General features: G+C 36.9%; 1 protein-coding gene and 1 pseudogene across 1 annotated transcript in view; one reads left to right on the forward strand and one right to left on the reverse strand.

Annotated features, from left to right (window-relative positions):
* Positions 1-486: 486 nt before the first annotated feature.
* The window catches only part of ATAD2 (ATPase family AAA domain containing 2), a 70,135-nt gene continuing 54,125 nt past the window's right edge, over positions 487-16,496 (reverse strand). Inside the window, exons 22-28 of the mRNA XM_017530732.2 lie at positions 15,832-15,991; positions 13,862-13,984; positions 13,597-13,740; positions 8,644-9,036; positions 6,597-6,730; positions 3,633-3,761; positions 487-1,804 (exon numbers count right to left, since the gene is read on the reverse strand). Coding sequence (XP_017386221.1) covers positions 1,760-1,804; positions 3,633-3,761; positions 6,597-6,730; positions 8,644-9,036; positions 13,597-13,740; positions 13,862-13,984; positions 15,832-15,991 — 1,128 coding nt within the window. The 3' untranslated portion in view covers positions 487-1,759. The remainder of the gene's footprint in view (positions 1,805-3,632; positions 3,762-6,596; positions 6,731-8,643; positions 9,037-13,596; positions 13,741-13,861; positions 13,985-15,831; positions 15,992-16,496) is intronic.
* LOC108305966 lies at positions 9,058-9,810 on the forward strand (annotated as a pseudogene).

The following is a 16,496-nucleotide window of genomic DNA, read 5'->3' on the forward strand; positions in this document are numbered from 1 at the left end:
GAGGCAGGAGAATCGCTTGAGTCTGGGATGCAGAGGTTGCAGTGAGCTGAGACTGTGCCACTGCACTCCAGCCTGGGTGACAGAGCAAGAGTCCGTCTAAAAAAAAAAAAAAAGGAAATCCTACATATAAAATCATGTCATTTGTAAATAAAGAGAGTTTCACTTCTTCTATTCTGGGTGCCTTTTGTTTTTTTTGCCTAAACTGCACTTTTGAAAAACAAATGAGAGATGGCATTTAATATTGCAATTTCAGCAGGATTTTCAAACTCTACTTAGGAATGTGGACATAACACTTCTAAAATCTGTAGATGACATTTCAGGAAGCACTTTAGTCTTTGTAACTAAAGTACATGTACTATATAAACATTCCAACATCAACAGCACTTTATGCACAGTAATATATGAAAGAACGGACTTTACACTTCTTTTGCACTGAATTATCTTTGGTATGTTTTAAAATACTTAAGAAATAGAAACAAATTTAAGAGACAGTTTTCACCTTTAAAATTTATTAGGTAAGCTAGAAACACAAAATGAAATCCTAGGAATAAAAGATGCATCTAGAAGAATAATTTATAATAAACCAACAAAAATGAGAGTATGTATGTATATCTCCAGGAATATAGACACATTTAAATGTTCTCAGTGACTGTCATTGCTTTATGCATTACATAAGGCAGTATCTACTAATTAAGGTATCGAATTTACTAGGTTTTAGAAGGCTTTAAAAACAATATCCAGATAAATCAACAACAAAAATACAGCTCAAATTTGAACTGCATTAGAATCCAGAATCTCTCATTTCAGATGACCATTCCTTATTCCTCTCAAAAGATTTCCAACAGAAGCTATTTTACAAACTTATAATATGTCTTCTCCCCACTCTCCCCAAAAGTAAGTATGCATGGAAGTGTATGCTTTTAACCTTAAGAAATGTATTTTTGGTATCATTAATATAAAATTTATAATATTTATATTTATAAAATTGTATATAAAAAGTATCAATAGAATATAAGCTAAACACAATTTTAGAAAGATATAAACAGCTTGCAAATATAACAACTTTGTGCTATTCAAAGATGTTCAACAAGGTAGTTATTAATACATTTGTTGTGTATATAATTACAAAAGTAAACCAAGAAATATTTTAAATCTTTATTAACCCAAATTAGAATTATAAAAATGTTTATCTCAAACACAATAATTGTGATACTTAAGTACAGAATTGTGGTGCAGCCAGAAGTTATTCAAGAGCCCTCCCATAAATCATGACTTGCATTCTGGCTTTTAAGTGAGGACAGGGGAATCTAAAGGCAGATGGAAGGGGGGCATTAAAGAAAACAAAGATGACAAAATAGATGGGAAGGACACAATGGTTAGGTAAGTTTCTTGTCTGATACAATAAACTATTTTTAGGAAGGATAAAATTAAAAGTGCTTAATACAAAAAAATTTAATGCTGCTAATTACTCTTAAGTGCCGTAAAACATTAGTTACCAAAATAACTTTATTAAGAGTTGGCCAAATTTCAACTATTACTACAGAGCCTTGTTCTAGCAAAGTTCCAATATTTATCAGTTATCTTACATATGAAATTTATCTTAATATGGACATAAATATCAGGAAAGTTTAAATACTTTTATTTTACTATTTTAATCTTTTCTTTAAAGATGCAGGGTTTCATACTACATCGATTAGGTAGACATAACAAAAATGAATTAAATAGGAACTGAATATAAAGAATAGTTGATATCATGACATCATGATCTGGAACAACTGAATTTTTCTACTTCTTGCTCCATTTTCTAGATAAGGGGGAGGAAGAGAAAATAGTACGTTTCAATATGGAATAAGCTAAAGAAACACTTCATTACTGTTTTATTTTTCAGTAAACAACCTTAAGAATATTAATATTCATGTATATATTTGATAGTGAAAATAAACATTTAGTTCAATATTTAAAACTGCCACATAAACATAAACTGATTTTCCCTATAGGACTTCATTATTTAAATAACTGTGAAATGAATATGGGGTACATTCCTCTTATATTAAATTCAAATAGTATTAATCAAGGTACTGATGTATTTAAAGTTTTACCCTTTGTAGGCATCAATATTATGTATATTATTACTACACAGTATACCTTAGTAGGTAAACTAAACACTATTATGTATATATATACACACACTAATGGGTATCATTTTTGTATTTTGTAGTTACAAATAATATGCATATGTAAGTAGTATCTATTTTTTTAAATTTAGCACTCTATCTAGCCAAATGATCTGTTATTAAAAAAAATAATAAGGCCAGGCATGGTGGCTCCTGCCTGATAATGCTAGCACTTTGGGAGGCTGAGGTGGGAGGACTGCTTGAGGCTAGGAGTTTGGGAACATCATAGGCAACATAGCAAGACCTCCATCTCTACAAAAAAATTTAAAAATTAGCCCAGTGTGGTGGCGCTTGCCTGGAATCTCAGCTACTTGGAAAACGGAGGCAGGATTGCCTGAGCTCAGGAGTTCCAGGTTACAGTGAGCTATGTTCTTGCCACTGCACTCCAGCCTGGGTGACAGAGCGAGATCCTGTCTCAAAAATAAATATTAATGCTTTAATTAACACCCAAATACCTACTTTAAAGGAAGATTAAGTAGACAAATCTTTTTTTTTTTTTTTTTTTTTTTGAGATAAGAGTCTCACTCTGTTGCCCAGGCTGGAGTAGAGTGGCTTGATCTTGGCTCACTGCAACCTCCGCCTCCCAGATTCAAGTGATTCTCATGCCTCAGCCACCCACGTAGCTGGGACTACAGGTGCATGTCACATCTGGCTAGTTTTTATAGTTTTAGTAGAGACACTGTTTCACCTTGTTGGCCAGGCTAGTCTTGAACTCCTGGGCTCAAGCAATCCACCCGCCTTGGCCTCCCAAAATGCTGGGATTACAGGCATGAGCCACTGTACCTAGCTAACAAGTCTTAAAAGAAGCTATTATTCTTCATTGATACACGGAGACAAAAAAAGTATTCATAGTTTATGTTCCACTATTTATTAAAGACACAAACTACTGGCCTGGTACAGTGGCTCATGTTTGTAATTCCAGTACTTTGGGAGGCTGAGGTGGATGGATGGCTTGAGCCTAGAAGCTCAAGATCAGTCTAGGCAACATAGCGAAACCTCATCTCTACAAAAAATACAAAAATTAGCTGGGTATGGTGGCATGTGTCTGTGGTCCCAGCTACTTGGGATGCTGAGGCAGGAGGATCACTTGCACCTGGGAGGCGGAGGCTGCAGTGAGCTGAGATCACACCATTGCACTCCAGGCTGGGTGACAGAGGTCTTGTCTCAAAATAAATAAATAAAGACAGGTAGGCAGGCAGGCAGGCAGACAGACAGACAGACACAAATGAAGTCCTAGATTGGGAAAAATACTAAACTCACTTGCACTTAGAAATAATTCATAATCCATATATTAAAATGGTCTTTATGGGATGGGACATAAGTTTTGGAAATAGAAAAATGGTCTTTAAGTTCTTATAATCAGTTTCTTATATAGATAAAGCCTCAACAATCCTATATAAGTGATTCATTAATGTGACCATAAGAGCATTTGTAAAAAGTTTCCACTCAATAGTTTACCTGAATAAGTGTTGTTTTATCATAGTCCTTGCGATGTTGATAAATACACTGGCTGATTACTGCATACAAATTTTCCAACTGAAATATGTTGTAGTTTTGACTTTTTTTAACAACAGTCTTCAAAAGATTCTAGAAGAAAATATGAGTGTCAATATGTGTGAGAGAGAAACTTCCTCAGACAAGATATTTAATTTAGAAGGTTTTGGGAATTGTTATAAGCCTGATGGAGGGTAGACCAAGCCATCTGATGACACAGGGCAGCCTCTGACATTTCAATGTAGTTAACTCTATCTATAATCCTGGCTTTGACCTTGAGTAACCCTATTCTAAAAACTACAGCTGAGGGGATTGCCAATTTTAAATCTAGCCATAAGCATCTCTAAACAAATTAAAAAGTAACCTCAATTTTGATTAATAAGAGAAAAGCAAAGTTTTTTGCATATTTTATGATAGTATTTTAACTAATTTTCTTATGTGAAACTAAAAAAGATACTACATAAATGGTGAACTACCTCACCACTTCAGGGATCTTATATAAAAAGGATTTTCCATTTGCTAAGTGTTTTTTTTTCTCATGACTAAAATGGTGGACTTACTGGATTTCTGTAATTCTTCAAGTCTAGCCATACCAGGATATGCTGCCATTACCTCATAATTTTTTTTCTTTTTTTTTTCCCTGTGGCTTTGTAGTAGGATCATTATCTCATAATTAACAAAAACATGATTATAGTTTAGTAAAAACCAACTAAAATGGCCATTAATGGTCATCAAAACAATGTATGGGTCCAATAATTTAGATCAGCATGTTAAAAACTGCAATTTAGGCCAGGCGCGGTGGCTCACGCCTGTAATCCCAGCACTTTGGGAGGCCGAGGCGGGTGGATCACGAGGTCAAGAGATCGAGACCATCCTGGTCAACATGGTGAAACCCCGTCTCTACTAAAAATACAAAAAATTAGCTGGGCATGGTGGCGCGTGCCTGTAATCCCAGCTACTCAGGAGGCTGAGGCAGGAGAATTGCCTGAACCCAGGAGGCGGAGGTTGCGGTGAGCTGAGATCGCGCCATTGCACTCCAGCCTGGGTAACAAGAGCAAAACTCCGTCTCAAAAAAAAAAAAAAAAAAAAAAAAAAAAAACAACTGCAATTTAATACACAGTCACTTCTAACTACAGCCTTTATGCATGTTATTCTATAGCAAGTCTATCCTCTCATAAAAGGCCATTATTTATTGCATGCCTAATTGATATACTGTACATAGTCCATTTTGATGGGTCATATTATCAGAAAAAGTAAAAATTGAAAGTCTCAGTAATGAATTTCTTTAATTTATTCTGAATGATATATATGTACATGGAACAGAACAAAGCTGTAAAACTTATGAAAATTAAGAATAATAATTGCTACTCCTAACCCTAAACAACATAACAGTGAACTTATACACAACTTCCTATTTCAGCACTAGGAATCCCATTTCACTGTCATGAGATTTATATGGGCTTTTAGTTCCACATATATTTTTTAATAGATTTTTTTCAGAAAGACTGCAGTTTTTCTAAAGAAACTGCTCCGGGAATACTGCTTCCTTCTCTAATAAGTGTAGACATCAAGTTCTTATTAGCTCTGCTACATTCAAGAGACACACTTTCCTAAGTTCATTAGTACTAACAGGTTCACTTTGTACTTAACGAAGATTTCCCTCTAAAATGCCAAAACTCTTATTTGTATTACAAATAATGTATTTTTGATAAACGTATAATGTTCTCAGCCTTGAAATGTGGCCAAAATAAAACAGGTAAATTGGAATTGGGATGCAAAGTGTTTTTACTTTTGAAGGAAAAGGGCAAGAAATCAATCTTATTTCAAATATATGTTAAGGTGACTGTAACACATCCAACTTGTTGGTTGAGGAGATAAGACCGTTGTTTAGGTGTGTCAGGGTGTGGCGTTCCAGATGTAGTATCACGCTTACAGAGGTGATGGCTATTCCAAAAGTACAGAAAAATAGAGCAAATGGTCAGAAAATTCCTGAGGAGCTTACAAAAGTAGTTCAAGGCAAGGATGATTTAAGGACACAACAGTCAAGGAAGAAGAGTTATCCATAGTGTCAAGTGTTACAGGTATAGCAGGAAGAATTCAGTTTAGCAAAATCAAGTATTATTAGCTATTAGGATGTCAATTTATTACAGTGGTTCGGATGAAAGCTGAATTTTAGGGGAATAGGCAGGGGAAAAGAATGATGAGCAACAGATAACCTGACAGCTATCAGAATCACTTAGCTATTTTCCCTCTGATTCCTACTGCAGATCCTTAGATATAATTCTTAATTTGGGGCCAGGCATGGTGGCTCATGCCTATAATCCTAGCATTTTACAGGCTGAGGCAGGAAGATGACTTGAGCTCGGGAGTTCGAGACCAGACTGGGCAACATAGTGAGACTTACCTATTTTTTAAGAATTAAAAATCTATTTTATATTAAAATAATAATAATAATAATTCTTTCTTTTTTTTTTCCCCCTTGAGGTGGAGTCTTGCTCTGTTGCCCAGGGCAGTGGCGTGACCTCGGCTCACTGTAACCTCCGCCCTGGGGTTCAAGAGATTCTCCTGTCTCAGCCTCCCAAGTAGCTGGGATTACAGGTGACCACTACCATGCCCAACTAATTTTTTATTTTTAGTAGAGATGGGGTTTCACACTGTTGGCCTGGCTGGTCTCAAACTTCTGGCCTCAGGTGATCCGCCCACCTGGGCCTCCCAAAGTGCTAGGATTACCAGTGTGAGACACTGTGCCTGGCCTAATTCTTAATTTGGAACAGGTGAAGGAGAAGAACAATAAAGGGAAGCTTGGAGGAAGAAAAAGTTTTACTTTTTCATGTAAATCCCATTTAGCCAGAATGATACTAGTCACAGGCCAGTGTTTAGGGATTACTAATCTCCAGAGTAAAAGCATTATGATTTCAATATACATACTTTTAATCGCTCATGATCCACAACAAGTGAGGGTGTAGGCTGAGAAAGAATTTCCAAAGCCTTTTCAACACTGATGAGCTGCTGCTGTTCTACCTGGGAACGTCTAGCTCGAGTCATTCGCAGAACACACATTTCTAGAATGAAAAATTAAGTAACTCTTATTTGGTCCATCATAGATATTATGATGCCTAAAATAAACAATATTAGGCAGATTAAATAGAGCATGTTTACTAAGAGCATAAACAGCAATTTTGGCTTATTAACTTGTTCTGCTGTAAGACTGAGATACCACCACTCACACACACTCGAAAACTAAGGACAGTTTGAGAAGTAGGTCACATACTGAGTGTTTCAAGGGGATTCTCAACAGGTTAGAATGTCTTTTATTTGGGCACAAGACACACAGAACTGAAAAGCTAGAAGGGACCTCGATAATCTAGAACAGAGTTGTAAAATGCCACACATGGTCAAAATCTAGCCTACCACTATAAATTGAGTTTTATTAGAACACAGCCTGCCTATATTCCCGGCACTTCTGGAGGCTAAGGCAAGTGGATCCCTTGAGTCCAGAAGCTGGAGATTAGCCTTGGCAACATGGCAAAACCCCGTCTCTTTAAAAAAAAAAAAAAAAAAAAAATTAGCTATGCATGGTTGTGCATACCTATAGTCTCAGCTACTTGGGAGGCTGGGGTTAGATCGTTTGAGCCCAGGAGGCAGAAGTTGCAGTGAGCTGAGATCACGCCACTGCACTCCAGCCTGGGCGACAGGGCAAGACTCTGTCTCAAAACAAACAAATAAACAAAAAAATACACAAACCAATCCAGCCACATCAATATTACCTACTGTTTATTTTCCCAGCAGGGTTGGGTAGTTGCCACAGAGACCGAGATTGTATAGGCCCCTGTGTAGGCTAAAGTATTTAACTATCTGGTATTTGGTCCTTTAAAGAAGTCTGCTGATCCTTGATTTAGAACAATTTACTCACTGAAAAATTAGAAAAATAAGGCCAAGAGAGTTGATGAGGCTTTTCTAAGGATATATACCTAACTGTTGTATGAGCCAGGACAAGAACCCAGATTTCTTGGTATCGAAGCAAGAACCTGTCCCACTAAAGTGTTCTTTTTAAAAAAGATTATGATAAAAGGAAAATAAAACTCTGATTCAAACCAAAACATATTATAAAGCCAGATGATTAACACTTAAATATTCACACTAGAAAGTATTTCCTAGTCTATTATTGTTAATTACTCAAATACACTCAGAACTCATGTCAAAGAAGTCCTGGCAAAAGGCTTGTATTTAGTGTATCACCCACTGGGGGGGAAAAAAAAGTCCATTAACTTAGTCAATACTTATTATTGACCAAAATAAATTTTTGGCCCCATTATCCACTATTTTGCTTTGTATGACTAAAATAATATTTGGCTTTTTAAAAATCCAAACAAATTTACTGTCAAGGGCTCCAGAAGATCCAAATGAGGACAATTCTAAATAGAAAATTTGGAGAGCAGGATCAGTGGAGTAAATATAAATAATCTTGGACTTAACCTACAATAAGGGATAGAAAAATGAAAGGGGTGGATAAGAGTTGTTCATACCACTCAGCAAAAATCAAAGCACTCTTATCTTGCTTAAAAATGAAAGGGTATCTTACGCTTTAGTTTGTTACATTTAATCTTCAAAATATCTCATTACCAAGCAATTATCTGTCCACCCCAATTTTGTAGATAAGCAAATGGGCTAACAAGTTAAGTATCTTGCCCAAGGTTACAAGCTAAATGGAGGCTCAAATTTAGGTCTGTTTGGTGCCATAGCTGGTAACATCCTTACTTGCTCAATAGTAAAGATAATGTTACTGTTTTCTTTCTTTTTTTTACTCATATATTTTATTGCATTTTAGGTTTTAGAATGCTACTGTTTTCTAATTAACTAACAACTGTGATCCGAAAGGCAAGCAAAAAGCAATAAGCTGAGATGCAATTAGTTGTTTAGAAACTTTGCAGTATTTTTTAAAATTAGTAAATTATTTTAATTTGAAAAGACTTACCTTTTCCTTCATTTTCGTAAGAAATGTGTATTATCTGAGAGCTAGAAGCATCTCCATTGCAAGCAATCTTATCTCTCCTTAATTCTGTACATGCTGTAGTCTTCCTAGAGTCTTCAAGCTCATTCTCGATATTACAAGTATTTGAATTATTTCTCAATTCCAGTTTGCTTTCAGAGGCATTTTGCTGCTTCTCGTTTTCTTCCACTGAAGACTCTCCTGTGTTTCCGGTCTCATTATGGTCTACACTTGTGTCTTGAGTTTCCTCTGTATCACTCTCAATTTTGTGATCTGTGGTATTCTGGCTATTATCCTTTGCCTGTGAAATCTTCCTTCGTTTTTTTATGGTGCCTAAGTACCATCTTGACTTTTTACGAATTTTTCTCTTCAACTGAGCTTCAAGAAATTTAAAGAAAAATGATGAAAGAACATTCAACAATTTTCTAAAATTTCAAGAGTGAAAAAAACCCCTGATATATGAAAGGATAAATAGTGAGAAACCGCTTTTTGATCCGCCATCTGCGCCTCAGGTGGGGCCGCCACCAAAATGCAGATTTTCGTGAAAACCCTTACAGGGAAGACCATCAACCTCGAGGTTGAACCCTTGGATACTACAGAAAATGTAAAGGCCAAGATCCAAGATAAGGAAGGCATTCCTCCTGATCAGCAAAGACTGATCTTTGCTGGCAAGCAACTGGAAGATGGAGGTACTTTGTCTGACTACAACATTCAGAAGGAGTCTACTCTTCATCTTGTGTTGAGACTTCGTGGTGGTGCTAAGAAAAGGAAGAAGTCTTACACCACTCCCAAGAATAAGCACAAGAGAAAGAAGGTTAAGCTGGCTGTCCTGAAATAATATAAGGTGGATGAGAATGGCAAAATTAGTCGCCTTTGTCGAGAGTGCCCTTCTGAGGAACGTGGTGCTGGAGTGTTTACGGAAAGCCACTTTGACAGACATTATTGTGGCAAATGTTGTCTGACTTACTGCTTCAACAAACCAGGAGACAAGCAAATGAGTTAATAAAAGACATGAACTAAAAGAAAAAAAAAAAGTGAGAAACCACACTAATTTTGTATGGTTAAAATATAGAAACCAGAATAGAATATACTGTGAGAAGGTGGAGAAGTGAGTAAGGCCCAGATGATAAAATGGTAAAAAAAAAATATTGATTTTATCTTGAATACTTTTAATCTTGAATACTTTTAAGGAGGGTATTGACATAAGGTCTGATGCATATTTTGCAAAGATCACTTTGGCAGCAGTATGAAATGGACTGGAAGAAGGGCAAAAATGGAAATAGGCTATACTTATGGAGCATTTATCATATGCTAGAAAGTCTCTTACTATGTTGCCTAGGCTAGAGTGCAATGGCTATACACAAGCATAGTCATGGCGCACTACAATCCCAAACTCCTGGATTCAAGAAATCTTCCTACCTCAGCCTTCTGAATAGCTACAACTATAGGCACATACCACTACATAAAGCATATACTAGGAATTCTTCTAAGCCCCTTATGTATGCTTATTCATTAAAATTTCTCTTTAACCCAATGAAGTCTGCTACCATTATCATTGCTATTTTACAGAAGAAACTAAGGTACAGAGAGAGGTTAAATATTCTGTCTAGACTAGATGTAGCATAACCACACAGCAGTAGTCCTGGAAAGAAGTGGTAAAACTTTTAGGTAGTAGAAATGACAAAGGAGAATGAAAGATTACCTTTCTCCCCCAGTGATTTTTTTTATTTTCTTTTTTTGAGACAGGGTTTTGCTCTGTCACCCAGGCTAGAGTGCTGTGGCACAATCATAGCTCACTGCAGCCTTGAACTCCCAGGCTCAAGTGATCCTCCTGCCTCAGTATCTCAAGAAGCTAGGGCTACAAATGCCTGGCTAGTTATTTGGTTTTTTTAGAGATGGAGTCTTGCTCTGTTGCCCAGGCTGGTCTTAAACTGCTGGCCTCAAGCAATCCTACCACCTTGGCTTCTCCCAAGGTGCTGGGATTACAGACATGAGCCACAGTGCCTGGCCTCTGTCCAATGATTTTATTAATGGTGTGTGGAAACTTGTCTGCTGCCTCTTGGTTGTCAGAAGCTGCTTATCTTGTTACCTTCATATTTTTAAGCCAAACCTCTTTCTAAAATTATCAAACCATGTTTTACTGCCATTAAATTCCTTCTGCTTTGTCATATGATGACTTCATTTTTTCTTGAATCATGTTAGAGTCTACAGGTACACCTTTCTTACAGCAATATTGCGTCCAGATAAAAGCTGCATTTTCAATATGAGACAAAAGGTATTTCACAGAAAGTACAAAGTTTTTGCATCTGCTGGTGTAGCTGCAACAATGGCTTGACAAATTTCCTTCTTTTCTTTTTTTATTTATTTTTTGAGACAGAGTCTTGCTCTGTTGCCCAGGCAGGTGGGAAGCGGTGCGATCTCAGCTCACTGCAAACTCTGCACCCCCCTGCACCCCGGGTTCAAGCAATTCTCCTGCTTCAGCCCCTCGAGTTGCTGGAATTACAGGTGTGCACTGCCACGCCCAGCTAATTTTTATATTTTTAGTAGAGACAAGGTTTCACCATGTTGGCCAGGCTGGTCTTGAGCTCCTGACTTCAGGCAATCAGCCCACCTCGGCCTCCCAAAGCGCTGGGATTATAGTGTGAGCCACTGTGCCCAGCCTTTTTTTCTTTCTTTTGAGACGAGAGTCTCACTTTGCTGACCAGGCTGCAGTACAGTGACACAGTCTGGCTCACTGCAACCTCCACCTCCTGGGTTCAAGTGATTCTTGTGCCTCAGCCTCCCCAGTGGCTGCGATTACAGGCACCTGGCACCACACCCAGCTAATTTTTGCATTTTTAGTAGAGATGGGGTTTCACCATGTTGGCCAGGCTTGTCTCAAACTCTTGACCTCAAGTGATCAACCCACCCTGGCCTCTCCAAGTGCTGGGTTCACAGGCGTGAGTCACCATTTCTGGCCCCTTTTATTATTGTTATTTTTTACAATGGTCCTTACACTGAATTCATTTGTCTTGAAAGTGTAAGATACTACAGCTGGAGACCTCAATCTATGGTACGTATTAAACAATTCAACTTTATCTTAGAAGGTTTCTCTGCTTCTTGGGAGTACTTCCATCATTACTAGTGGCACTTCCTGTGTGTCCCATGGTGTTATTCAAGGTTTCTGGTACTGTACTAAACGCTATAAAAAATACTTGAGAACTACAAGATCACTTTTTACTTGGCCACCTGCTCACTTGGAGATGATTAGCATCACACATCGTTTTAAACAGATACTCACGAAACTTGAGCTCACCACAACAGCAACAGGAGGTGGCTCCGAAATTACAGTAGTACAGTCATGTACTACAGTTAATTTTATGCAGTTGTGATATACTACTGAATCTTTATATTTGTTTACATTTCTCTTGACTGCAAATGGTGCTATGTATGGTCTGTGTTTGTGTGTTAAATTTTGATGAATTTTAACTTTTAAAAATAAATTTGTTTATATTTTACGGTAGTAAGTGATAAAATACTACTGTCTATACATATTGTATGCAACATACCTAATTTTTTCACTATCTAGACTATGCGATTCATCTGCAAGTTTTTTCAAACTGTTGCAAATCTCCAAAATATTTTCCAAGATATTTATTGAGAAAAATCCACACATAAGTGGACCTGTACACTGCAAACTCATATTATTCAAGGGTCAATTGTACTCAGAACATAAACATGAAATGAATATCCACAAACAGAAGAAATTCACATAATTGGCACCCAGATTGAGAAACAGAACATATACTAACATTCCAAAGTTACCCTTATCCTAATTCTAGTCATAATATCCTAAAAAATAAACAATATCCTGATTTATAACACCATGGATTAGTTTTGCCCATTTTTGACTTCATACATACATAAAAATTTTAAATATGTATTTTAAAATTCTGTCACATGTGAACGTGTCTAGGATTCACTCAACATTGTTTGAGAGGTTCATCTGTGCTGCTGTATGCAGCTGACATTTAAGGATTCTCAGTGTATAATAATTCATATCTTTCCATTCCATTTGAATTACTCACAGTGTTAAACTATGACTTTTTATGGCAAAACCGCAACTACTTTTGTACCAACCTACTATGAATATTGCTTCTTTGAATATTCTTGGATGTGCCTTTTGGTGGACATAAAATATGTAATCCTGTTGGGTACATATCAAATAATTGATTGTTTTAAGGGAGCTAATTTCCATACATATATATTCTTGCTTTAAGTTGATTTGACTGTGAGCATTCTGGTAGTGAAGTCCTCTTGCTAATTTTCTTCTTGTATCTTTCCTTTCCCAGCTGCCTCCTCCCAATTTTTCAAAAGAAGGGCTTATTCTTTATCTATCTCAGATCAATTACCTGAGGATAGACAAACTTGCAATACAATAAGTGAAGGTTCTAACCCCAGCAAACACGCTAACCCTAACCTTAACACACACAGAGATCTGATAAAGTAGTGAGGAATTATGGTGCTAAAATCTGGGAAAACAAATGAATAACAGAGCCTGAGAAGCTGAGCAGAGTCTGACAGTGATGGGGCTTAAAGAACAAAAATTGGAATTAAAAGTCTGCCAAGGAAGGCGGGCCTTAGAAAACCCTACAGCCTTTGAATTGCTAACCTGTGGAGTTACATCCTAAGAATAAGGGGGAGTAGGGAATAGACCAGAATTTACAGATACCAGTTTCAAATCAAGTCAGTCCACAATTAGATGGTGAACTTTTGGATTGAAAGTGGTACATTATAAACTTGGATTTATTTCAAGAATGTAAAGTTGTCTTAATAGTAACAAAATCAATGTAATTCACTGCATTAACACAAATGAAAGAAAACTGAGGGAGAAAGTTAATGACATTAGAAAAGAACAAAGGTTACAATTTCATAAATGAAAACTACTCGAGTACTTACCAGGAGTGCTGCAAGCCATGGGAATACTCAGTGTCTTTAGCTTTTCATTCTGCTCTGGATCTGATCTTTTATCACCAGCAAGAGTGGAATTTTGCTTTGGCATCACATGGTAGTAAGATGGGGCATATTTGGAGGAGCTACAACCTTATAAATAGATATGTGGGATGTCAAAAGGATTTCCGGATTTCAAAATTACATGAAGGATTAACTGAAAATACTCAATACATCTGAAGCATTCTTTTCTGACACCAAATCACTTTCCTACCTCTTTTCTTTCTGGATTCCTGAATTTCTTCACAAAGCTGCTCAAAGTCTTCATCAAGTTCTTCTTTAATTATGGCATAGGCAGTATCTCTTAAAGCACAGGCTCTATGCCTAATAAGACGATCTATGAAATGAGTAAAAAATATAATTAATTCCCCCCTTTTAATATACCAAAAATAAACAGCATATTGGGCTAAGATAGTAGCTCTTACAATTCCTTTTGACTTTTACCACAAATAGTAAGTTACTGGAATTGTCCTATTCTTGTTCTGGTGCTAATCTTAACGTGCTGAACATCTGATTCAACATGGCAGACTAAACCCAAACAATTTTACTGCTCTTGTTGTGTTCAGATCCCTTTGAAATATCAGGAAAAAAAAGAATGAATCAACAAAAAATATAATTTGAGGCAGCAGACGGAATAAGTGAATGCAGGATTGCTTAACTGCCAAGATTGATACTCCTCAAAGGCCAAGAGACTGCAAAATTCACTCCCAGGTTATATAGGAATAGCTACATTACATTAGGAACGTTGAAGTGGGCTTTCTAATATGGCATATGGGCCTGAAGAAAGTCAGGGCAAGCTCTAAGTAGTGCTTCCTGAACCCAGCAGCATCAATGACACTGGGAAACGCATTAGAAATGAAAATTCTCAGGGCCCACACCTACAGAATCAGAAACCCTAGAGATGGGGTCCAGTGATCTGTATTTTATGAAGTCCTTTAGGAGATTCTGATGTCCACTAACATTTGACACCACTAGCCTGAGATAATTTTAGATTGCCGCAACAGACAAAAAGGGAGCAGCAGCAGCATGACTGCAATGTGACAGAGAAAGCCCTCTGCCTCCAGAATACCTGGTTCCTTCTTCCTACATAAAATGAAGGAGTGTTCTCAGCTTCCTAGTCTGTTTCCCACTGCTTAACTCCAGAACTCTGAATTACAGGGAAATGCTTAGGGAAGGTGAGCTAGAGGACTGGGAGGAAAAGAATAGTAAGCTTTTCAATTGTTAAAGAAAGTTTCAGTAGATCCCTATGCTAATCAATCTAACTTATAAGCACCACCAATTTAAAAACAAAAGCCAATGTACTGGAGGAGAAATTAATACAGAAAACAGAATTATTTTTAAAATGTATTTTTTTATCCATTGGTAAGAGTTAAAGAGCACTATACCCATAAGAACAGGAAGCTATCAGAAAATTAAATAAGCACCTAAGAAAGAACATTTCTTGGAAATGGACAAGATACAGAACAAACATAACATTAAAAATGATTTACTTTATACATTTTATTATTTTTTAAAATTTGTACAAATTTATGGGGTGCAAGCGCAATTTTGTTATATGCACAGACTGTACATGAAATCAGGGCTTTTGGGGTATCCTCCACCTAAATAACATACACTACATCCATTAAATTTTATTTTAACAGAGGGGATAGGTGAGAGCAGAAGGGGTATATGCACAGAAAAAGTCCGAAAAGATATCATCAAACTTAACAGCGTCCACCTTTGGAGAAAGGAAATGGGGGACTAGATTTTTTAAATATTACTATTAGTAAGCACTATATTATATTGCTTTTGTAATAACTAATAAAATAGTTTTAAACCTATTGTATTACAGAGTGTCTACTTTTCCACTTTGAGGAACAGCACTGAAATACAAAGAAAACAAGCCATCTCATCCTATATGAGACATTAGAGGACATATCATATAACTGTTAAAAACAGGGGGAAAGAGAGAAACCTGCATTCAAATTCTCACTCTGCCCCTTCCTGGAAGTGTGACCTTGAGCAATGTTTTTAACCTTTCTAAACTTCATTTTTACCATCTGTAAAATGGGGATAAGGTTGTTTTGACGATTAAACAGTACTTTTGTTATGTTTATAATATGGCACCTGACACAAAAATCAAACCTAAGTGTTAGCTGCCCCCCAACTCCACCCCCTGAAAAACAATTTACTAATGCTCACCTCCAGGATCTCGATCTGGATTGTATTCTAAGGCATTACTACAGATTAAATCAATATCTCTCAAATAGTCTTTCACAGTTAGATACTTGTGTAGATCAATTTTACTGATTACAGATGAAAGGTCCATTGGTTGCTTTATTACCGTGACATAATCAGGAACCTAAAATTCAAGCAAATGACCAGATCACAAAATTAACTGTAAATATAACAGGTGACTCAAGTTTCTCTGCCAGGCAATATCAGGGATAGAGAATAAATATGTAAGAGATTATTATATATTTAACATAAAACCTTTGACTTCATCTAAGGCTATTTGTTTTGTATTTGTTTCTTATTCTTGGGCAGCTGTGTTCTCCAGTAACATCCTATATTCTTTCCTCATCCAATTGCCACCAGTGCTTCAGGGCAACTTAAGATCTGGCTCTCCAGATCTCTTCCAATTGTGAAGGTCATAATAATATCATGTGGCAGTGACATTCTTGGTCAGCTCATTCCTATAATTCCCAGCATTTCGGGAGGCTGAGGCAGGAAGACTGCTTGAGGCCAAGGGTTTGAGACTAGGCTGGACAACATAGCAATACTCTATCTCTGCAAGATTACAGTGAAAGATGAGATTGTGTCATCCATCTGCACTCCAGCCTGGGCAACAGTGAAGCCCCAACCCT

This window comes from Cebus imitator, unplaced genomic scaffold (assembly GCF_001604975.1).
Source record: "Cebus imitator isolate Cc_AM_T3 unplaced genomic scaffold, Cebus_imitator-1.0 Scaffold68, whole genome shotgun sequence".
NCBI classification, from domain to species: Eukaryota; Metazoa; Chordata; class Mammalia; order Primates; family Cebidae; genus Cebus; species Cebus imitator.